The 24,999-nt window shown below is 44.2% G+C and overlaps 1 protein-coding gene across 1 annotated transcript; it reads right to left on the reverse strand.

Moving 5' to 3' along the window:
• Nucleotides 1–59: 59 nt before the first annotated feature.
• PIN1 (peptidylprolyl cis/trans isomerase, NIMA-interacting 1) lies at nucleotides 60–23,915 on the reverse strand. Its single transcript, XM_038378308.2, has 4 exons — nucleotides 23,763–23,915; nucleotides 21,193–21,393; nucleotides 11,217–11,327; nucleotides 60–1,310 (listed from the first exon to the last, which is right to left on the reverse strand). Exons 1-4 carry the CDS (start codon nucleotides 23,905–23,907, stop codon nucleotides 1,201–1,203), a joined length of 567 nt encoding a protein of 188 aa, XP_038234236.1. The 5' UTR covers nucleotides 23,908–23,915; the 3' UTR covers nucleotides 60–1,200.
• Nucleotides 23,916–24,999: the final 1,084 nt, after the last annotated feature.

Consider the following 24,999-nt stretch of genomic DNA (forward strand, 5'->3'; position numbering starts at 1 on the left):
AAAGAGATCTGTACAATCTAAGGAGGAAGGGGAGAAATAATCAATGCCAGAGCTTTGGAAATGTACAACCGGAGAGGGCTTTATTTTCTGCTTAAGAGAACTGGAACTATACAGCATCTTTGCACTGGACCGAAGCTGGGAAACTTTATCTGGTTTGTTTTTGTTTTGACTAAACATAAGCAATGCAATGTAACTGGAAACAGTGACTTACAGCGATTAAACCACAAGTGGATAAAGAGAAGCTCTGACAAAACAGCACTCTTTCCACACTGAAAATCCACACTGCAGTCCCTCCTTCCAAATGGCACTGTGATGTCTTAATGGAGTGACCTCATGCTGGAATGGTTAACACACAGTATTCTACATATCTCTACACAGCTTAATTGGCTACTGATCTTTCTGTCCTAGGAACTACTGGCCATTAACCCCCACTTTGTTTATACTCCTCACAAACCAAAAGGCATCTTCAAGTTTTAAGTCCATGCAATGGCAGAGGTGGAAGCTCTAGTTACCATTGTCTGGCAGGACCAACACACAATGATCTGCACTGAGCCAGCTATATGAAGGGAAGTTGCACACAGGCACCAGTGACAGGCCTTACCAGCACAGCTCTTTGTGTGGTATCTTAACAGCAATTTATAAATGGCTTTGACAGATCGGTTCTACAAACAAACAAACTGGGGTGCAGACCGAATGCTGTTTATTCTAGATAAAACTTTTTTTTTTTTTTAAAGCAGTGCAGGGATGCGGGGGTGGGACAGAGATTCATTCCATCTTAAACACCAGAGCTCACAAGTCAATTTCGCCACCATCAATGCAGTTCTGTAATAAATACTCTATCTTTAATAAGGTGGATGTGGGAAGCATTGAAGTGTGACCTTTAGCATCGACACGTCTCCTAAATGGAGGAATTGTCAATATAAAACTCAAGCGGCTGTGGCATGCCTGAGAATTTTAACATTCTCTCTGCTTATGAAAGATGCTACTGTCTGTTAGTTTGATTACATTCTCATCCTTGGCTAACCATGCATCTCTACAGGTGGAAAACGTTGTGTCAGGTGCCACGGAAGGTATTGAGATATGAAATGAGGTTTTTTAACTAGATCTATGAAGTTCATTCGGGAGAGTACAGGGCTGGAGTAGGGTTTTCCCCCCCCTTTCTTCCCCTCGCCCTTTCCTTTCTACAGGTCACCAGGCACTTCACTCCATGCGTAGAATGATGTGGATCCCTGAATCTGTGAAAACCGGTCCGCTCATCTCACCAGCCCGCAGCGCAAATGAGGCATCTTCAAAAGGTTTCTGCATCTGACCTGCAGAAAGCAGCAATGAGAAAGAGTTCAATTAAGTCAGCAGAGAGTGGAAGACCTTTCTGAGCACACCAGCTGCAAACGAAGGCAACGTGACTCAGATTCAGAGCTTTCACTCACACCCCATAAACATCACTGCTGCCAGGAAAAGTGTTTCAGCGAGCTGGGGATTCAAAGGGCAGAGAAAATCTCTGCAGATTCACTGGCACAAGCGGGTGTTAGTCTTTCAGTCTCAGATGCCCTTAAGGCACAGAGAGAGGAGAGATGCGGTGTGCATTACAAGCTGCACTAAATAATTTACCGGATGCATCTGGGTAATGTCATGACCTAGATATACAGCATGCTTAATGCTCTGGTCTCCATGTCACCAGGCTCCTGATGGTTTATCAGTGGAGACCTAAGAAAGCCACAGGTGATGCTGGGATGGCCCCTGTATGAGGGATAATAAGCGGGTGGCCTAGAGCAGTTCTGCAGTGGGCTACAAAGGTTCAGTCAGAAGGATTTCAGCCACGAGGGGAGTTACGGGTTCAAAAGGGAACAGAATTTTTGCCCAATTTCCTGGGACACTTTGGAAATTATAGCAGAGAAACTGCATATCCCAGCTGAAATAACGAGGCTCCACTCTGCCAGCAGATCAGTGTCTCACTGTGGGACTTGCACACCAGATGCCTGCAAAAGGGCAGAGAGCCTCCTGGCACGTAAGGAGGCTTCACTCCCTGCACTTAGCACTGCCTGCCTTTGCAGTGTTTGCCATGAGATGCCTGAAGAGGGATAGATCATCTGCTCGGCAGGAACACAACATAAATCTCCTGTAAGTTTATGACCCTTGCCTCAGGGTTTCAAGACAGTACTGTAGCTTTGGATTCTGCAGCACATTAGGAGATGGTTGCAGAAAGCATATAGACAGCATGACAGATGGATCAGCAGCAGGCTCTTTTTCCCCCCTAAAGAGACATTTCAGTGATATACTAATCTCTTTGGAACTAAAGCTTTGCAGCCCCGCACAGGCCATACATCCTGGATGCATCACAGGTAGCTGAGGAGCTGCTACAGAATTCATATATTTTACTTTCAGGTCTAAATCCATCCATAGTCATTGCTCTAGCAAGGCAGCAAGATGCTATGAAGGCTAGATTCCTCCTTTCAGGATTAGTCATAATAGCTTCAGCCTGATGTCTTACCCTAAAGCACTGGTTTTATTACTGAAGTAACTTGATACATAGGACTTCTCAGAATTCTGCATCTTCTCAATTTAGTTTAGATTAATTGGTAGGAGAGGCAGACAGTTTGCCTGTCTCACTAATTCTTATTCTAATGACACATCCACAGATGATTAAAACAGCATTATTTCCCGTAGAACTGTGTACTGAAAACCCTTCATCTTAGTTTTTAGTTAATTCTGCTACTAGCACAAGATCCTTACTTCAGACGAGGAAAGAGCCCTTGTGTGCCACACCAGAATAAATTTTCCTAAAGCAAAAAGCGTCAATTACTTGCAGTTTTTCAAGAAGATAAATTGGAATGTTTTAGCAGTTTCACTTCTGAAGTAGCCAGGATTCACAGTTCTAATAAATTATGTTTGCAGCCCAATGACAGCAAGAAGCAAAGATGGAGACTAAGTGTGACATCTCGGGAGTGCAGCAGCCACTTGCAGTTCTAGTGTCATCTAGTGGAGACAGAGCCTTGCAACATCTCTTTACTTTCTGCTTAAACCAGGAGAAATCTTTTTCTGTAAGTCACCAAGAACTACAATGAACTGACAGTCTCCAAATGAGCCAAAACTATCTGTCACTGCATCCTAAGATTCATGGGTGTTTCATTATATCAGAATCCATAAAGTGACAGTGTTATGCACTGTCTAAAAGGAAATATTAGTTTGAGGAAGGAGGAAAAGTTTCTCGTCTTGTGCAGTAACTGGAATTGGCTGAGATGTGTGCCCTTGTGGGTGCTCTACTTTAGCTGCACCTTTGATCAGAGATTTTTGGTAGCTATGCTTGTTCTGCCTGTGCACGCGAACTACGCATCCCCATGCCCTGCTACCACGGCTACATGACTAGGGCCCCGCCAAATTCACAGCCATGAAAAATGCGTCACAGACCATGAAATCTGGTCTCCCCTGTAAAATCTGGTCTTTCATGCGCTTTTACTCTATACTATACAGATTTCACGGGGGAGACGAGTGTTTCTCAAATGGGCAGTCTTGATCCAAAAGGGAATTGCAGGGGTTCACAAGGTTATGAGGGGAGGGGTGGTTTGCAGTATTGCCACCCTTACTTCTACGCTGCCTTCAGAGCCGGGTGGTTCAGAGCAGCAGCTGCTGACCTGGCACCCAGCTCTGAAGGCAGTGCCCTGCCAGCAGTAGTGCAGAAGAAAGGCCAAGTAGCGCAGAAGTAAGCAATACCATACGATGCCACCCTTATTTCTGTGCTGCTGATTTCTGAGCTGGGCGGTTGGAGGGGGCGGCTGCTGACTGAGGGCCCAGCTCTACAAGCGGTAGCGCAGAAATAAGGGTGGCAATACCATATCATGCCAACCTTCTTTCTGCGCTGCTGCTGGTGGCAGCTCTGCCTTCAGAGCTGGGCTCCCGGCTAGCAGCCACCACTCTCCAGCTGCCCAGCGCCACTGCCAGCAGCAGTGCAGAAGTGAGGGTAGCAGTACCACAAGCCCCCCTACAACAACCTTGCAACCCCCACAACACTCCTTTTAGGGTCATGACCCTACAATTACAACAAATTTCAGATCTAAATAGCTGAAATCATGAAATTTACAATTTTTAAAATCCTATGACCGTAAAATTGACCAACAACATGGACCGTGAATTTGGTAGGGCCCTATACATAAGGCTGTGTGGGTGAACCGTCCTCAGTTCCTTCTCTACTGGAAAGCCCACAGAGGCAGCTCCAACGCAGAGGGGAGGAGGGAGGGTAGCAAAGCACCCACAGGGCACACATTTCAAAGAACTCCAGTTACTGCACAAGGTGAGTAACTTCTCCTTCTCTGACTAGCGTCCCAGTGGGTGCTCCACTTCAGGTGACCCCCTAGCAATAACGCTTCCGGGAGATGGGAGTTTTGGAAAAGAGTACATCACTAAAAAAAGAACTGCACTGCCTACTGCCGCAACTGATCTTGTGGCATGAATTAGGGAACAGTGGTTGGACAATGTGTGAGGTAAGGACCATATCGTAGCCGAGCAGATTTCAGCAGCCAAAATGTTTTTGAGTACAATTACAGAAGTAGAATGTAGTAGAGCATGTAGTCACTCTTAGGAGAGGTATAACCTCAGTGAAACCATAACAGGCAATAATACATCCAGAGATCCATTTAGAAAGTCAGATACTCCCTCAGACCTGGCTGCAATAGAAACAGAGTCTAGGGAGTCTCCCTGAATAGTTTCCTCTTAACATCTAACATATGAAAAGCCGACTCCTCTGTAGACTGATGCAGCTTAGAAAAAACCCAAAAGATGAGTAGTTTGGTTGATATAAAATTCAGGACAACTTAAGAACTTTGGATGAGGTCCTAAAGATGCATTGTTTTCTAAGGAGAAGATAAAGCCCGTCTCCCCAACCCTTCAAGGTGGCCATCTTCAGACAGATGTAGCAACAAACATAGCTAATGGCACAAAGGATTGTTTCATGAGACAGTTAAGAACCAGGCTGAGATCCCAAAGCATTGTAGGAGCTCTAATCCGCAGAAAAAGATTGGTAAATCCTTTCAGGAATCTCGCTGCGCACAGATGTGCAAATACCAAGAAAACCTTCTATTTGCACACAGAAAGCTGTTATTGCCACTAAATGAACCTTGACAGAACTCATAGAAAGGCCAGAATTTTTCAATTCCAACAAGTAATCAAAGATTGAGGAAAGAGGTGACTGGATGGAGAAAGATGGCACTGGTTACACCAAAGGTTGTAATCTTCTGGGAATGGACAATCATCACTTGACTATTACCTGCTCTGTTCATTCCCTCTGGGGCACCTAGCATTGGACACTGTCTGAAGACAGGATACTGGGCTTGATGGACCTTTGGTCTGACCTGGTATGGCACTTATGTACTTCTCCATTTCTGAAGGGAAGTTTGTTCAGTAGATTTCTTTTGGCTATTTAACAGTATCTTTTGTACTTCTAATGAACATGTGGTCTCTAGTCCAGAGAACCACTGAGGAACCGAACTTGTAGTTACAGAATCTTCAGATTGGAGCGAAGCGTCCAACCCGCATCCTGAGACAACAGTCGAGGTTTGATTGGGAGCCGCCGTGGAGGATGAGAAATGAGTTTGATGAGGTAAAGAAACCAAACTTGTCTTGGCCAAGTTGGTGCAAAACAACTTTGCCTTGGTCCTCTCTGATCTTGATAAGGACCTTTAACAGCAATGATGTTGAAGGATATTCATAAAAAAGCCCCCCAAGCTAGGAATATTTTGTTGAGGACTTGAGAGAGTCCAGCTCCCATTCGTAATTTAGGGAGAAAAGTCTGCTCAGGTCAACCACCATGGTGTTTTGTATACATGGGAGGTAAGCCACTGAGATGACTATCCGATTGGGTACACACCGGTTCCAAAGCATTATCAGACTGAAGGGGAAAGCACTCCACCCTGCCAATTGATAGAATACATACATGCTATGTTGTCCATCATGATCTTGATGGACTTGTTTTTGAGTAGGGGAAGAAAGTGAAAGCAAGCCTTTCTGACCCCTTTAATGCCAACAGATTGATGTGCAAGCGCTGTTCCTGCTGCTCCTTGGACTGTGTGAGGACCCAAATATGCTTGCCATCCCAAGAGGGAAGCATCCAACGTTAACATGACTGTAGGGGGATTCTGGCTAAACAAACTTTGGGTGGCTCCATCTACCAGGTGAGTGACTGTAGTACCTGACTGGATACAGATCTCTGCTTATTAAGACTGCATTTATTGGATACCTAAACAGTCCTGAGCCATCCCTGGAGACACTGAAGATTCAACCTGGCATTGTACATCACAAAAACACAAGCTGCCATGTGCTCTAGCAGTTGTAGACACATTCGTGCTACAGCCTGAGGTGCACTCTTTGTATAAGGTGTTTTGTTTTTGTTTTTTTTACAGCAAGGAACCTGTTGAGAGAGAGATAACCTCTGCCTATTATCGAATCCAGAAACACTCCTATAAAAATCAATTTACTGATATTTGTCTGCAGGCCTAAAGCTTTGGAATAATGAAGTTGCTTGACCTGACGACCATACCTCCTGAAATGACCAAACTTTGACCAACCAGTCATCAAGTTAAGGAAAAAAATTATTCCTAGACAATGGAAGTAGGCAGCTATGATCGTGATTTTTGAGAACACTCATGGGGCAGATGACAGGCTCAAGGATAGGACCTGGTTCTGGTAATGACTGATTGAAAGTGAAACAAAAATCTTTTGTGAAAAAGGATGAATCGCTATGTGGAAGTAGCAATCTTTGAGGTCAAGTTTCGCAAACCAGTCCCCTAGTTCCAAGGAGGGAATTATAGCTGGTAGGGACTCCAGCCTGAATTTCAGATGCCCGACACTGTTCAATTATCTGAGATCTAGTATTGGCCTCCAACCCGTTTTTTTTGGATATCAGAAAATATCTTGATCACTTGCTGGAGGATTCTCTGCACCTTGAAATCTTTAAACCATGATTTGAGGACTTCAATAGCTCAGACATAGGTGAGAGGTTTATTGCAGGAGTGGGTGGGTGAGATTCTGTGGCCTGCATTGTGCAGGAGGTCAGACTAGATGATCATAATGGTCCCTTCTGACCTTAATTTCTATGAATCTTGAATAGAACCCTTTTCCCCATGTTAAAGTAGAACTGGATCTATGGCTCCTAGACTCAGTGATGAGACCTCCTGTGTCAACAACTGCTTGTGAGAGGGATCCCTGAACAGGGGTGGGGAGGGGGGTTGGAAGGGCAGTGTGGAAGTAAATTAGAAGGTAATCCAAAGTAATGGCCTCCAATACCCAGTTGTCCGATATTCTAGCCATCCGTGCTTGATGAAAGAGAGCGAGGGGGGGAGGGGCTGTGTCCAAAACTGAGAAAAGGGGGTTGTGTCATGAAGTTGATTAAACCTGGTCATTGGGTGGTCTGGACTCTTGACCAAACCATCAAAACTGGTGTTTGGATGATGTTGAAGGCTGGGATAAAAGCAGTCACGGTAGTTGCAGACTCTTTGAAAACCTCAACCTCTTCGCCCATGGTTCTGGAGGCCTAAGAAAGGCAGAAAACTGATCAGGTGGAATATCTGTGCCATATGAGACTTGCTAAGCTTCCTTTTATTTGCAGGCGTGTATACCTCTAAAGACCGAAGTGCTGCCCTAGAGTACCTTAGGGTATGAAGCAAGTCATCTGCAGAAAGCTTCTGTCCACTGAAAGGTAAATTCTCCACAGTGGATTGTACCTTCCATGGAAGCCTGGACAGCTGAAGCTGGGAAGCTTGCCTTATCAATGCTGTGGTGAAAACAGACAGGGCTGCAGTTTCCGCTGCATCTAGTGAAGCCTGTAGTGAAGTTTTTGCCAAAAGGTGAGCCTCCTTTATTACGGCGCTGAACTGTTCTCAAAGTTCCTGTGGTAAATGGTCAATAAAACCATTAAACATCTTGTAGTTCAGGTAGTCGCATTTTGACTTCAGTGCCTGGTGGTCAGCTATTCTGCACTGCAGTGCTACGGATGAACAGCTCATCTGACCAAACAGGTTCAGATGTTTCTGGTCCTTATTATCAGGGGTGGCTTTTTGGGTATGCTGCCAGCCCCCATCATTGACTGCATCCACGATCAGAGAGTTTGGTGCTGGATAAGAAAAGTAAAAACTCAGAATCAGCCCTCCTGAATGGGGGTGCATGGAGAGGGCGGGCTTTGCTGGAGTTTGCCAGATGGACTTGGCTGGCTCCAGGAGGGCTTCGTTAATTGGCAGTATTACCTGTGCTGAGGTAGAGCTGTGCAATATGTCTAGGAGCCTGTGATGGGAATCCTGGACTTCTTCCAGGGGAATTTGCAGGGTGTCAGCAATTCGCTTCATTAGATCCTGGAATTGTCTGAAGTCACCAGCTAACGATGGCAATGGTAGCACGAGTACCTCAGCTGGTGAGGACAATTAGATGTTTGGGGGGTGGGGGTAACCTCCTTGTCTGCCCTTGCCTTTTGCTCCTGAAAAGTTGTCTCAGGCTCACAATGGGGATACCAGATGGATGGTACCAGGGAATGAGGTATTCCATGTTCCCTATGCATTGAGGTCCCTCGATATTGCTGGTGGTACATGGCCTTACTGGGATCCATAGGCAAATTAGAGAGACCATATGGTATGGGGGGGAGGAATCCAATGCTGGTCATCCCAAGCACTGGAAGGCAGGGGTCTGGTGTCCTGCCTTTGTTGCATCTGCAACAGGGAATAACATCTCCTGAAATAAATTGGAATTCCTTGAACAGAAAGCTTGGAGTCCGAGTCAGAATGCTCCTCCACATATTGTATTGGAGGGGACAGTCCCTCCTCATGGATACCCAAACATGAAGAGGTAGGCCTCCCAGAAACATGAGCAGTCAGTGACCCACCCAACCTCAGTACCAAGTGGCATCCAGAGGTTGCAAGGAGCAGAGAACATGGCTCATTCAGTACCAGAAGTCCTGCAGTATGGGGAAGCCTATCGAATTCAGTACCATTGCCAATGATGTTGAAGAAGCTCTTGTGCAAGGCACTGAGGTTGATACTCAGTGGGGTCAAGGATTCCATTGAAGCTGGTCTCTTGGTAGTAGTAGTCTGTTACCAAGCCCTGTATCACTGAGGGTATTGGACTTAGTTAAAGTCTAAACGTGCTTCATGGTATCTGAAGTACTTGGAGTCTCACTAGCTCTCTTTTTGGGGCCTGAGGTTTCTGGTGACTGGGTCTTCTTTGATGAGGAACTCTGTTTTGCTCCTCTGATCTCCTCCCTTACACTTGGAACGGGAAAGCTCTTGGTATCTATAACTGCACCACTGGTACCTCAGTCAATGAGAATGCCAGAGACTGGGGTTTTGGTGTCATCTTCCTTTTGGAAGCTCTCTGTGACAGAGCTCTTGATGATGATGAGGCACTGACAGATGTGGAGGGTACCTGTACAGAGGAGTTCTCTGTACCCAGTTCTCTGAAGCCGGTCATAAGGCTTTCTCCATCATTAATTGTCTATGCTTAACTTCCCTGTTCTTACAGGATTTTCCCTTAAAAGAAGAGAATATTTTACAGGTGCTGGGAACAGGAGAGAGTCTGAGGCAACAAATGCAGTGGGAGTGCCCATAACCAACAAGAGAATCACCTTTTAAATTTTAGGGAGACTGGCATCCCCGACAAAAGAAAAAAGTTGTTCAAACTCCTTACTGGGGGAAAAAGGTGGTTTTTTTGGTTTTTAAAAGAAAAAGGGGAACAGAAGTTCCAACTATAAAGTGCTAAATCTACTACTATGAAGCACTAACTATGTAGCTAAAAGACTGATGGGGGAGGGGGTAAATAGACAGCAAACAAGCACATGCTAGACTCCATCTCTGGCCATAGGCAGCCGAGAAGGAACTGAGGGCAGTTCACTCGCACAGCCCTTTATAGACTTGGTACAAGGATGTATAGGGCACATGCATAGACCGAACTGGCACTGCTACCAAAAATCTCCGATCAAAGATGCAGGGGCGCATGCGTGCCTAAAGTGGAGCACTCACAAGGACAGTACTTGAAGAATCTCTCATTTAACTGCAATATAAATTAGATCTGTATGTGGATATAAAACGATACTTTTTTTATTCTGATACAACTATGCAGACTGTCCTGGGCACTATCTGCTCTCTAACATTCCCTTTCAGCATTAGATACATCAGAATAGATTTCTGCTACAAAATTTGTATATTTGCAGCAGGGCAAAAATTTGAAGTGTTCAGGAACTTGCCTTAAGAATACTCACTCCTCATCCTGCTATCCTCAACAATGAGCTTAGGGAAAATGTGGGGTTTTCACTGACGGTGACACATGAGTCCACCTCACTGTTTCAGCTGTAGGCAGTTCTCACTAGACTTCTTCCCTTTGGGTTTGTTCAAGTTTCTGTGACTTTGGAGAACATGTTTTAAAGCCAAAGACAGAAAATGCTGTATTTGCCAGCACCAATTTCCTGATTTACTCCAGCTACAATATGCAACACGGGCACATCTCCTGGCATTTAGGTGGTGTTTAAAAACAAACAAACAAAACAAACACATAATTTACAGGGGGATCTCATTGTTTTGTACTTTGTTCTACTCAGTGGAAACTGAATACATGAGCAACTCCAAACAAAATTAAAAATTAAGTGATCATAGCACAATGAAGTGTGCTATATCAGATGATTCAGTTTCACTTGTAAATTTCATAGGATCTTCCTTATTTCAAGTGTCCTAATAAATCCCGTTAATAAGTGATTTACTCCCTTACCACACAGATCAATATTTCTGAAATGAATTCCGTCACCAGCAGCATTATTTTTGCTTGGCTGAAAATTGCACCTATTTCCCCAATTTGCTATTAACCACCCCGCCACACACACACACTGAGTTTAGTGCTTAATTATTTGCCTGTTTTGTCATTAGTTCCATTTACTCATTTTCTCCTTGTTCATGGTTTGTTACGCTGAACAACTGGATTCCCATTCAGCATGGTTGGGAAAAAAAAACTCAAAGCGAAAGCCAATTTCATAAGGAGCATTTGTGTAACATCCTCTCCTCCTAGAATAATATCATAGCCGCATTCCTAATTGGTTTAATGTCTAAGCAGCAAACTACATTTCATGTGCAGGAAGCTTTCCTAGCACACCAATCCATTGGAGGGTGGGGGAACAGAGGGCGTTATTAATCCTCACCCCCTACTCAGGAATTTCAATGTCAATCATGTAATCTCAGTATTCAATTCACGTCACCTACCTCTCCCAAAAGCACCCAGGTCTCCTCCCGCCTTTGCCGAGCTGCAGTCACTAAACTGGGAAGCGAGGGATTCGAAATCCTCCTCTCCAGATTTAATCTTCTGGATGTATCCTGTTGACACATGTGATAATTCATAGTCAGAGCCAAGAGCCAAGTCAGAGAGCATGCTGGGGAGCAGGGCAGGACGGAAATATTCATCATGAAAATGGGTAGATAAATCGAGCTTTTGTAAGTTACTGAGACGCATTTCAAGGGACCTGCTTTGCCCCTGTGCCATTTCGAAGAGGTACCTCAGTCTTAGCATCTCCTAATGGTAAGTCTGAACCATTGCAGAAGATCCATAACTCCCAAGAAACTAGTGCAGCACCTCAGGACTTTGCTTTGTGTTCTTTGTGCCCACCATCAGTGGCCTTTTGCTGCACTGAATCCCAGAAGTTCAGGTTGCACTTGCAAGCATGACTGCCACTTTAGCCATGTCTACATGACTGGCATTTACTGAGGCACTGCTGTGTCATGATAGCATCATAGAGTCAAAGTTTCCTACAATGACAGGAGGAGTTTTCCCATCACTATAGAAACTCCACCTTCCTGAGCAACAGTGGCATTCTTCCATTCACCTTCATGTGTTTGTATTACAACGTAGTTGATCATGTAATTAATGTTTCGTGCTTTTCTATAACCTCAGATGCTCTCATAGGATCTTTTACTACTGTGTGCTGTTCTATGTATCCCTAGACAAGAATCCATGACAGTGACTTACACAAGATGTGCAACAAATGGCGAAGTAGCTCCTGTGAAGACCTAACCTCACTCACTATGCACCAGTCAGTCTATAAACTACGAATACTGGGTTTCCACAGAACCTGTCTCAGCAATTCACATCTCAGATGCCTTTTCACCACCCAGCTAAGACAGTCATGCACTTTCCAAAGTGCTCTGCATGTAAGAAGTGAAGTTTGCAAACCCTCTTCAATTTAAATAGAGTCAAAACTACAAACATTCCCCACAACACTGAGAAGCACTTCTTAATAAAGGCTATTTCCAAGCTATTTTCAATCTTCCTTGTCTATCCTAAGCCGTTTCATCTCATCTTGCTAAAAAGGGTGGTGGGAAGAGCGGGGTTGAAATGCAGAAATTCACCACCAACCAACCAAAAGAGAAGAACTTTGTACTTAAATCTAACAAAAGTTTACCCTTGGTAAAAGGCCTAACATGGAAAACTTCAGCCAAATAGGTGGAAGATTTGGAAAGTTAAGGGTGTCCGAAAATGGGGTTATAATGGAAATACTCACAGCCTTAACTGGAAGCTATGTCTTACAACTCCAGCACATGTATTATCCTGCCCTCATATCTGTGTAACAAGAAACAACAGAATGTAACTCACCTTTTAGATTGTTCCTTCACATCGGCCACTCTAACATTTGACTTGTATTTTGGAGAGTGGAAGGGTATAACTAACTACTTAGGCATTGAAAACATTTAATCAGAGACAAGCAAAACAGTGTCACACACAGGTATCTGAATTATGCCAGGACAGACAGTTCTTGGTGGTACACTGAAATCAATTAGTCTTTTGAGTAACGGGCTATGCAGGATTTTAGGTTCAAAAAAAGAAGTTCATAGAGGATACATCCATCAACGACTATTAGCCAAGATGGTCAGGGATGCAACCCTCATGTTCTGGGTGTCCCTAGTCTGTGACAGCCAAAAGCTGGGAGTGGACAACACTGGACGGACCACTCAATTGCAAGTTCTGTTCATTCCCTTTGAAGCACCTACCATTGGCCACCATCAGAAGACAGAATCCTGGGCTAGATGGACCATTGGTCTGACCCAGCATGGCCATTCTTATATCTTAATGCAACCGAATGGGACATTTTGAAGAGCACCGCTGGCATACAGGGTACTGCATCACTGCTAAGTCAACCAGCACCAGCCTTGCTTTACTTTTTAATTAGAAGCCATTAGCATTAAGATTAACAAAGGCACCCAATGCCCACCAGTTATTTTTGGGAGAGGCACTCCTGTACGAGCCAAATTTAGTTGAATGCTGACTTTTCAGTGGCAGGAAAGGGCACAAAAAACCATGAATGGTATAGAAATAACTCTGTACTGGCCATCACAGGGGGCTGGATTATAGAGGAGCCAACAGACTTCATCTCTGGTACCTAAGACTCTGTGAAGTTAAATCGTAGCAGTTTGTTTCAGTGTTTACTTAGTTTCACTGGAATGAAGGAGAAATTCCCTCCTAGGCCCACTCTAGCGTTTCCCTCCAGCCAGAGTAGAGACCGTGCCATGCCCTGCACTGCATTCTTCCAGGCTCTGCATAGGTTTCAGTGACTCAATGAAATGGGCTGCCACCATTTCCACTGGGAAGACTACTGCACAAGCTGACAGAAGGATGGTCCAGTGGTTAGGGTGCTAGCCCAGAAGACTTGCGTTCAACTGTCTTCTCCGCCCCAGGCTCCCTGCATGACCCTGGGTAAGTCACTCAGGTCCAATCTTCAAAGGTATTTAGATATGCAACTCCCACTGAAGTCAATGGGTGTTAAGTGCCTAAATACTAGTACCTGTGCCTCAGTTTTCATCTGTGAAATGGGGACAACAGCACTGCCCTGCCTCTCAGGAGGCTTGCAAGGATAAGTACCGTAAAGCTTGTGAAAACGTACATCTCAGCCACCAGGAAATGCCTTCTCTTCTTCCTTTGTCTCCTAGTTATCTTTTATACCCTAGCCGTTTCACACTCCTGCACCTCTTGTGTCAGTTTCTGTCTCCCCTTTGCATTTATACCCTTCACATAAATGTTGCAGCCACCCCAGTTGTGATTTGGTGACTGATGATAAAATAAGCACACTTTATTTTTTTGACAATAATAGCCTAAGCTTAATAGCAGGGCTATTAACAGTTAAGGAGTACTGGAGTATTAATGTTACAACAGCATCTAGAACCCCAAATCAGGGCCCCCTTGAGCCAAGCACTGTACCATGTAGCGAGAGGGGCCCTGCTCCAAAGAGCTTACAGCCTAAATAGACAAAAGAGCATGAGAGAAAGTCACAGAGGGTAAGTGACTTCCAAGGTCACACAGGTCAGCAGGAGAGGTAGGAGTAGAACACCGATCTCCCAAGTCCCAGTCCAGTGCTTTGCCGTCTGGACCACAGGATGTTAAGTCACGTTAACAGCATCATACCTGTGTGTGCTTTAAAGAGAGAGAGAGAAAAAGAAACCGTGACACACCCATAAAGAGAGGGAAGTTGAAGGAGGATTAATCAACAGAAGTGTGCCCTCCTCCCGGGAGACCTGTGAAGCGATCATGGCAGGAAGATGAACACTACCAGCTTGTAGCATTTCAAAACTCAGGAGGTGGTTCTCTCCTTTAGCCGTGAAGGACACCAGCAGGGGACTGGAACAAGTCAGTCTTCAGATTTATAATTAGGGAAGGCAAAGTCCTAACGCCCTTTCAGACGATACAGGAGAACACAGATGTTAGAGGGAGAGATTCAGATCTCGTGCATGTGTTTCTCTACTTGCCTCTCCTGAGGCACATTGTAGGTGCACATGCCTCAAAGGTGTGTCGCTACCTACTTAACTTCAAGGATTCATGTCTGGGAAGAACTTCAGCACCCCAAACAAAGGTGAGGGAAAGTTTCTTACTTCTTTCAAAGTCAGTCAAGCTTTGCTGCCTTCTGGACACCCAATCTTCCATCTCTAAAGAAAAATGCTGGACACAGCAATTGCTATGAAAGGGGAAAGACCGTGCTTGGTCCAGCCATTATCAGCATGAGCATCCTACCAGTGAAACCCTGTAAGATCTTGGGACCATAGGGCAGGTTAAGTGTGGCAGTTGGATTTTCAATACATACAGCAATGGCTGCTGGTTCTCCTGAAGCATTTTGGGAGAAGCACATAGGAAAAGGAAGAAGTCAATAAATCTCCTGGTTTCAGAAGCTGAAGAGACTAATTGAGGTAATTTATCATTTGGGTACTGTAAACCAGGTGAGAGCACTCACGCTCCAAAAGATGGGCACCTGGACACTAGAGTTCAAGCTGTAGTTGGGCCAGAGGAAGAGCCTTATTTGAGAGACACACAGAGACACCCCTAAATTCATTTAATAGTTTGGGGAAATGCTCAGGGACAGAAAAGGGCAATATCAGACGCAACGAAGTTTAAGGAGATAAAAGAAGTTTTGTTACCACATACTCCAAATACGGCTCCAGAAATGCTCCTTCATTAGCAAATATTTTACAGATGAACTGCATCTGCACAGGAAGCAAATGCCACTCTGACATCTTTGATTTATAGCCTTATACAGGTGCAAATGGTGCTTTATAGTGCACACAGAGAGAAAAAGGGCTTAAAGACCAACTCAGTCAAGCCACAGGTAGAGCAACTCAAGTGCAAGAAACCACAGAGACTCTCAGCAAGATCAGCACAGGTAGCTCATCGAAGAAGTGGCCTCTGAAGTTAGGAAAGTAGGGCCACTTAGCACAGAGGGAATCAGAAGCTATGGGTGGCAAGAAAACTAGCAAGAGTGGGAGAGGGCAAAGCAATTAGAGGGGAAATAGAGGCGCTTAAAAACAGCAGCAGCTCATGCAGCAACAAGAGCGAAGACGTAAGCAGCAACGGGAGACCTGTAGAGCCTCGATGAATGCAAAGAGTCATGTTGACAGCACCATGCATGAAGAGAGACCATGAAGCAAAATGCAAAAATCCAAGTGTTACGAGAAGAAATGAGCTTATGGAAAGATACTACATTCTTATTGGAGTTGTAGTGATTTCTGCCTTGCACTGATGGTCCAGTGGCGTTCAGAGATGTCTCGGCACTTTTGTTGGAATTTTAAGTGTTAGCCATTACATGTGACATCCATCTCTCGTAGCAAGGAGATAGAGGCCTGTCCATATTCAGAGAGGGGAAGGAGATGAGCTTCCTCCTCCAGACCCCAGAACTACCCACAAAAGCCTGTGGCAGCCCTTGCCTTGGACAAGACTTTGCAGTAAGCTGCCATGTCATGAACTAGAGAGATGAAAAAAACATCACGGACAACAAGCTAACCAGTCACTGCCAAACAGCTACACTTCAATGATTTTCCAAAAGGCTTTCTCTGGTTTTGGCGACCCAACCAATGACAAAAATATATGGTTGATTTTTGTCTTAAGCCAGTATGACTCAGTCTTCTGCTTGGCTAAGTTTTGTCTATTTTTAGGGACTGAAAGAGGATAGCTTGGTTTTTAAATAAAAGAAATGTCAAATTACATCAGATTTCATTCAAGCAGTTCCCAGTACAACAGTCTTCCACTGACTGAAACCAAGCATAAAACACTATTCTTTATTTCTTCAAGTCCTTGGGATTTCCCCACCAATGGTGCATTTCCCCATCCCCCAACCCCAAAGTTCAATCAAGTGGATCCCTTCAGCTGAAGTAATTGCCAGTACCCTACATCTGTGTAATTATGCAAGGAATTTAATTGAGTAGAGAATTGTTTCTGTATCTTTAGTTGGACAAGTACTAACCTCAGAACCAGGCCTGTGGGAAAGCTGCCAGAGAGTTGCAGAGAGGAAGATGGGGGACTGACTTCTGACTACAGCCCTGTGACTATATTTTGAGAGCCACGGTAGTTTATATTCTTTCTGAGGAATGAATGTGATGATGTGCTTTAACACAAAGACGCCAACAGCAATGGGAGTGGTATTGCTAAATTAAAAAGAGGTATGCATATTTATCCCACCTTCTATTTTGTTTAGTATGTATTCCTTGGGGGAGGGAGTGGGAGCGGCAGCGAGAGAGCACACAAAGGGAGCTGTGCATCAGTTCTGTATTTTATTTAAGGAAGATTAATGCAAGATTATGAGTAAGCCATTTACCCCAAAGAGGCTTGTTGTGTCTCTTGTACCTCTGGGCAGAAGACAGTTTGTTTTCACAGCATTTATGTATGCACATTTCAGTGGGAAAAATGAATATTGTTTATCTAATTAAACTAAGCTGCTCCAGCCTAGTGTCAACAGTATATTTGCACAATACATTTGCTATCTAAATACAGCATTCTTCCAAAATACATATTTGCATCACCCTAGAGTGCATGTTTACTTCCAAGCATCATACTAACCCTGCTGGTAAATGTACCCTATTACCTCCCATTGCACCAACACTCAAGAAGATTCAGCCTTAATGTGCACACTCATGTTTAAAAAAAGTAAAGGCACCCGAGTTAAGAAAGAATCATAAGCTTTAACATTGAAGTCCCTGAGTAGTCAGTTTCTACCATGACCTTCATGCTGTTAACAGCTTCTGGAGAATGAAGTTGTTAGAGTGAATTTTACAAGCCTGCAAAGTGAAACTAAATAATTTGGTTATCACAGCTCTGCCAACTGGCTGCCAAGTGGTTAGATGATCTTGTGGTTAAAGCACTAAACTGGGGATCAACTCCTTGTTCTGCCATGGACTCCCTGAGCAACTCTGGGCAAGATCCTTACTCTCAGTGCCTCAGCTCCCCTGTCTTCAATGGGATTAATAATCCTTCCTTTCACCAACTGTCTTGTTTCAATCATTAACTCTTCAAGGCAGGTACTGTCTCATGATGTATTTGTGCTGAGCCTGGCACAATGGGGCCCTCTAAGCTCTGCTATAATACAAATCAAAATATTGGGATTATAGTGAAAACTAATTTAACCTACAAATTTTATTCACACATTGTAACTTCCCCAACGGTACAAGATTTTGTAATGCTGGTTTATTCACAAATAATGCATCACCTCTAGCTGTCTTCAATCTATTTTCCTTATTACTTGAAAGAGAATCACAAGCAAGTAAAATGTCCAAAACTAACCAAAGTTCATCGATCTAAAATACTAACCTTTAGCAGGTTCCCTCAGGACAGGAGAGCATAAAGCATTTTCTTTAAACAAATTCCAATCACAGGTTTAGATTGCATAAAACATTAATTCCAGAGTTAAAGATTCTGAAGGAAATATCAGAGACATAACAGCACACCAGTCTGTCTTGGTTTTGTTTTGGGAGGCCTTTGTTCGACAGACATTGCTCTCTAGAGATTTCCTTAAACAATTCTGTGCTATGATTATGTTCATCAGGTACAGTACATCTGCTCAAGGAAATTCTGCTCAAGGAAATTCAGTGATGCCTGACTATTTGTCAGAAATTGTAGTGGAGATAAGCTATGCATTCATGCAATACATTCTCTAGTGGGTTTTTCTGATTTGCTTTTTTAAAAAACTTTATAATTTTCTGTTGTTTTCAGGAGGATAATACCGGATTGGATCTTTCCAGGTCAACAGTATCAATGTGCTATCTCACCTTCCTGGAGCAAGGAAAATGCAGAAACAACCGACATAAAATAATTACGAGTGGATGTTCCATATGACATTTGCAGGGAATAGCGTTTATCAAGCACAGATGGGGAGTGTCAACAGAAATAGATTTTTTGATTATGCCATTTCATTCTCAGGAGACAAAAATACAATGATAATAAACATGATGAATGAATAATCCCTAATGGCCTTTATCAAGAACACAGCAGGACATTTACATCAAATAAGTTTTAATCACATCTCTCATCCTCAGGCGCCACACAGGGAAAAAGATTGCTAAACATAAAAATTATCTGATAGTGAGGGGACTTCAGTCTCCAGGACTGTCAATCCTGCACTTTAGTCTAACACTAAAAAAAAAAATAAATCACTTTAAAATAAAAATTACATCTGGATCTCATACAGAAGATTAAAAAGTCTTTCTCCATAACCTTATCAGATGTTGAAGACTTGCTGTGTCTGAGATAAAGGAGGGCACCCAAACAAAGTTAAAGACGACTCATTCATTTATTCAGAATAATGTTACTTGGGCTTTTAAGGGGGAGATAACTTATGTGCAGGTCTTCTAACAGAAGAAAGTTTAACTGGTTATAAGGATCTGAAATACCACTTAGTTAACACAGCTCAAGAGAACTTTTCCCTCTAAAATTCACTCTCTCTCACTTGGACCTAAGTTTAAGAACACTTGCTCTGTACCATAACAACAGCACTCTTGCTTCTAGTATAGTAAAATCCCATGTATCCAACCCTCCATTATCCAGCTCTCCATATGAGCCAAACCACCAGCACACACAGGTCCAGAAACTGACACTCTCCCCTGTGGCTGCTAGATGGCGCTGCAACCCCGCATTTTCTGATTCTCTGGATTATCCCAATTTTTGATTATCCAATCAGGCCCCGATGCCAATTACATCAGATAAATGGGGTTCTGCTGTATCAGTATAGGATAGCAAACTTTGCTGTACTACAAAGTGTCAACTGTCAGTTATTTGGTGTGGTGTGATATTTCCCCCATGCAAAGAGCAAACAAGACCTAGGCTCCACCTAAATCCTCACCTCTATACAGGGGGACAGCACGAGGCTTACATACCACTGCAGTCTTGCTCTTTGTACACAGGAAAGTTTCACCCTAAGATAAGTGAATCTACTAGAATTAACTAATATTTGCAGCCTGACTGTCAAACATTTCAAATTATTTTTATTTATAAAATTCTCAACTCCATGTGTACAGTTCTTATAAACTTTGCTGTAACACTCCTCATACACTGCAGTACACAACAGCTGCTTTACTATGCCCGGTTTCAGAGTAGCAGCCGTGTTAGTCTGTATCCACAAAAAGAAAAGGAGGACTTGTGGCACCTTAGAGACTAACTAAAATTTGTTAGTCTCTAAGGTGCCACAAGTACTCCTTTTCTTTTTACTATGCCAGTTATAACTAATTAATTAACCTAACTCAGAAAGGAGATTTTCCTGAAAAGGTGCTAGCACTCTTGGCAGTTAATTCCGCATCTCTTTCAAAACACACTGGACACCACCTGCTGGTTAGTACCCTGGTTAGGCTTCAGGACTACACAGTGTTTGCTGGGGTGATTTTCTTCTCCCCCCAGATACTGTCAAATTGTTGTTTTTTTTAATTGAAGCAGGGTCAAGGCTGTTGCGAGTAAAACCTCATTTCTGAGCCCTCGAAAAGCAACAAGAAACTGTACAATAACATAACAGCATGCAGCAGTAACCGTGCTTTACAGCTTCAAAGCACTTTACAAAATGTTAGTCCTCACAACACCCCTGTGAGGTAGGTCAGACTATTTCACAAATGGGAAACAGGTTAAGGTACTGATCAAAAGTAAGGAGGAAGACTCCCACTGACTTCACCCCAGACCCTGACTAACTTGGCCCCAAAGCAATAGTAGAGTCAATGGAGAAGCTGGAACGAGAACCCAGTCTCTAAATGCCAATCCCACCCTGAATGAATGAATCCCAATTCACAAGACCAAACCTCACTGACTAAGCAGCATCCCAGTTAAAAGCTACTCCCAGCATTGCAAGGGACAATACGTATGGTGACTTGTCACAACAGACATTAGAAAAGACACAGGATTCCATCCCTCCTGGACCAGTTTAAGGCCACCATACACTGGGAAACTTACTGTGTTGGGAAATGTACGTTTTGTGGATCATCTAAGTGGGATATTTGACTATCCCTGTGCAAATGTTTATGCATATCTCAGGCAGATTCATCAGAATTTATAGAAACTGCATTAGGGAAAATGAAATCTTAAATATAGAAAAAGGAAGATGTTAAAGGAACGTTTGTTTTTAGCTTCAAATAATTATTTTATTTTTAATATAAAAATACACATTTACAAAGAAAATACAAACACACCTGTCTGACATGACATTACAAAAACGCAAAGAGGGGGTGGGAAAGGGATGGCTCCTATTCTTAGGTCATTTAATCAGGGTCAGTGAATCGCACAGCAAAATTGATTCCCCAAGTGGCTGTGCTACACGAAAGTCCATGTTCAAGCCACTTGGCTCAAAAACTTTGCCTTAGAGGGTTCATGCCACTAATAAGCCATTTCTCTCTGCATGTGTTTTAGGCCCTAACACGACTTTCCCCTTTTCTACCATCAACCTCTCCTGCTTTTACTTGCCATTTATAAGCTCCAGTGCCTCATCTTTGCTCCGCGTGATCTTTTCCTGCCTCCACGATGAGGGCCTTCTGGATTGGTTGTGCTTCACCAAGAGGTGTGAACAGCGCACTTTGGCGGGCTCTCCTTGGCCGTTCTTCCCACCACCGCTGGGGCGCTCCCACTGACTAGCATTTGTAATGTGGTTGAAGTAGTACACACGGCCTACAAATAAAGGGGAGGAGAGGATTAGATTTTAAAAGTTCCTTTCAAACTCATGGCATTAGCTTATTGCTTATCTCATCAGAAATACAAGATTCTGAATTTCTGCAAGTGGGTGAGAATGTGTGGATGTCAGCTCAAATCAGAAACTGGAAACACTCAATATCCCATAATAAGGGGATGCTGCAGCACTGCAGATGTCAATCCTGTCTGTTAAGATTCTCGTCTCTAACAAACATTCCTAATAAGAAATAAAGGATAATAAAGGAAGAGGTGGTGTGAGCACAACAGCTCATATACTCTAATCCAGCCTCTTGCCAAAGCTGGAAAGGCAGTTTATGTCAAGTCACTTCAGTCCTGATCCAGTTCTCATTGTCATGTCAAAACTCCCAATGATTTCTATAGAAGGAGGTCCTTAAACCTTCCCAGGATAACCACAGGTGAACTGGATAGTTCATATTTGTAAAGTACTAATTATTCTTATGAAAGCAGAAAACATGTCTGCAGCTTTCCGGCATCACATAACAGCAACACATCCTCTGAAGAAGATGGAACTTCAACTCAGATGGAAGAACTCTGCCTGTATTATCCCTGCTAAGGAGGTGAAAGGTGCTGGGTTGCTGGCAAAGAACAAGGAGATTATGTTTTGCTTTACCTCAGCATATATGTGAAATCCCTACACAAGAAGGGTGAAAGGCCTAGATATCAGTGACTCATACCTTACAAACGCATCATAATTCACAGATTTCAGGAAAGATGTGGACAAACTGGAGAAAGTCTAGAAAAGCACAACAAAAATGATTAAAGGTCTAAAAACTGTGACCTATGAGGGAAGACTGGAAAAAACTGGGTTTGTCTGGGGACATAACAATTTTCAAGTAAATAAAAGGTTGTTATAAGATGTAGGGAGAAAAATTGTTCTCCTTAACTTCTGAGGATAAGTCAAGAAGCAATGGGTGGTTTAGGCTGGATATTAGGAAAAACTTCCAAACTGTCAGGGTGGTTAAGCACTGGAATAAATTGCCTAGAGAGGCTGTGCAATCTCCATCATTGGATTTTTAAGAGCAGGTGAGACAAACACCTGTCAGGGATGGTCTAGTATCTAGTCTAGTAATGGTCTAGTAATACTTAGTCCTGCTAGGAGTGCAGTGGACTGAAATAGAGCACCTTGCAGGGTCCCTTCCAGTCCCACAAGTCTATGATCTTGCAGTTGGAAGACTAAGCAAGAAATCAAGTCTTTCTGTGTGTGCTGGGCACTGCACAAACAATGGGGCCTTGGATCCTGGATGTGTCTTTGGGTGCTAAGCCAAACACACCCCAATCAAAATCAACTGCTCTTTAGAAGCAGCAGCAAAATGCTCCTGAAAAAAGCAATCAAGAGGACAGGGAACACCCGGTTGTGAAGCCAAGGCAACTAATACTGTAATCTGGAAATGCTGCAAGCTCCTGCCCTCCAAGATGGCAGCAGTTCATTCCTGCATGGGCCAGGAATTCACATGGGCCAGACTGATTTTCTCCATCATTAACCTCCCTCTCTATAACCCCTTTCAGCCCAAAAGATTTTGAACCAGCAAACCAAGCACACAATGTCAGGCACAGAGCAATGCAGGGAAGGCAACAAGGGGGAAGAGGGAAAGGGAAATTCCAGCCCAAACATACAGGGACCAAACCTCCAATTATAAAACAACTACCATGGAATTGTCAGCATCCTGGCAAACCTATCTGGAACACGATTCATGTCAGGACCTCGTGCAAGTGCTTTGCCTCTAACAGGCACATTGAGGATGTCAAGGCATTGCTCCAAACTTGACCCTACCCCACAGCAGAACACGCCCCAGTATCCACCCCATCCACACTGGGAACAGGGCAAGATGCCCAGCCCGCCTCACTAGAGGCTTCCGCACCACAGAGAATCACTGGTAAAGCCATTTCAGCCCTGGCTCTACTCAGTACCCGCTAACAAAAACCCCTCCCCCAGCAAGGCCCTCCCCCACAGGAGCCAATCACCCTGCTCAAAGACCCCCAATAAGAACCAACCAACCCCCCAGGGCATCTCATGCAAGGGAACCACCCCACCCCCACCTCATGGGGACCAAGCAACTGCATCCCCCCCCCCCCCAAGACATACACTTGTGGGACCAGACTTCCACGGCTCTCCCCTCCAGGCCACAATCGCTGCAGGCTCAAACCGTCTGCACCCCAACCCTAGTGGGGCCCAGCCCCCTTCCTCGCCGGCGCCCCCCCTTCCTCGACCCCCACGCCCAGCCCCCTCCTCGCCCCCCGGCCTAGCCCCAGCCCCCACGGCCGCCGACCCCACAGACCAGGCCCAACCTCCAGCCCCAGCGCCTGGGCCCCCGCTCGGCCCACGGTACCTGAGCTGCGGCTCATGCGCTTCTCCCAGCCCGAGGGCAGCTTCTCCTCCTCCGCCATCTTCCCTCCGCCTTCCCGCGCCCAACCCCGCCCGGCCACGCCCCGCGCCACTGCGTCCCGTTGGCGGAAGAGAGACCGAGGCTCCATCCCCGCTGGCTCCCATTGGTTCAGAGACCGCTGAGGTCCCGCCCCCGAGCTAGAACCTGTCTCATTGGCGGAGAAGATCAGTGATTGGCTACGAGCGACAGGCCGCAATGATCCCGGAAGCGATTTCGGAGTCTCAGGACCACGTGACGGAGATGGAAGCCGAGGAGGGACAAGGAGAGACCACCACAGCCAGCTGCTGTCTGGGGTTCCTGTACCGAGGCACGTGGAAAGGTGGTAGTATCTTGTAGTACAAACTAAAGATGAAACGTGGCTGTTTGGTGTTAGAAGGGGTATCACGTTACTAATAGCAAGCACATGTTTTCCCCCAAATACACCAGGAAGCATTATCTTTCTAAAATTTTTAACAAATTTCTAGTCTTACAAAGTATCTTGGATTCAGAATGAAAAATATCATGGGAGAAGTGCTATTTGTTTGTTTGGTCGTTAAATTGGTTTCCATTTTTGTTTTGTGAACTGCTAGGTGATCTTTGATTGTTCTTGTTTCGTATTTTCAGGGTTTCTACACATAGCAGCAGGAAGGAACTCCATTGATGCATAATTAAAAAGAGCTCAAAGGGATGAACACCCAAAATTTAGAAGATATAGGGAGAAGTCACTACAGGTAAAATAGAGGAAAGTGAAGCACCAAAGGTCCAGCCGATGGAGCAGCTACAGGCAAGGAGATAGGAATTCAAGAAGATATTTCAGGTTGTGCAGCTAAGAATGCAACTGGTTCCTTATCCCAGTAGAGGTACAAGGATGTACAGGGTGGGTCTAGTTAAAAATTATGCTAAAGGAGCCAGGAAAAGGGTGACAAGGGGATAAATATAACAGCTGTGAGAAGTCTTACCAGATTTTACCATGGAAACCAGGAGACTGTCTGAATTAAGAATGAAGGTATTCAGAAGTCTATTATTACTATTATTGTTATTTGTTAAAGTGCTTTTTAATCAATTGCTCTCCTCTCACTCTTGCTGTCAATCATGTCTCATTGATGTAAATTTTCAGGATCCTAGCCCATCATTTACGTTTACAGAGCTGAATGAACAGTTCTGAGAGGTTTTTTGGGTGGTGGGGGGAAAGGGGTTGTGC

Source organism: Dermochelys coriacea, chromosome 20 (genome assembly GCF_009764565.3).
Source record: "Dermochelys coriacea isolate rDerCor1 chromosome 20, rDerCor1.pri.v4, whole genome shotgun sequence".
Taxonomy (NCBI): Eukaryota; Metazoa; Chordata; order Testudines; family Dermochelyidae; genus Dermochelys; species Dermochelys coriacea.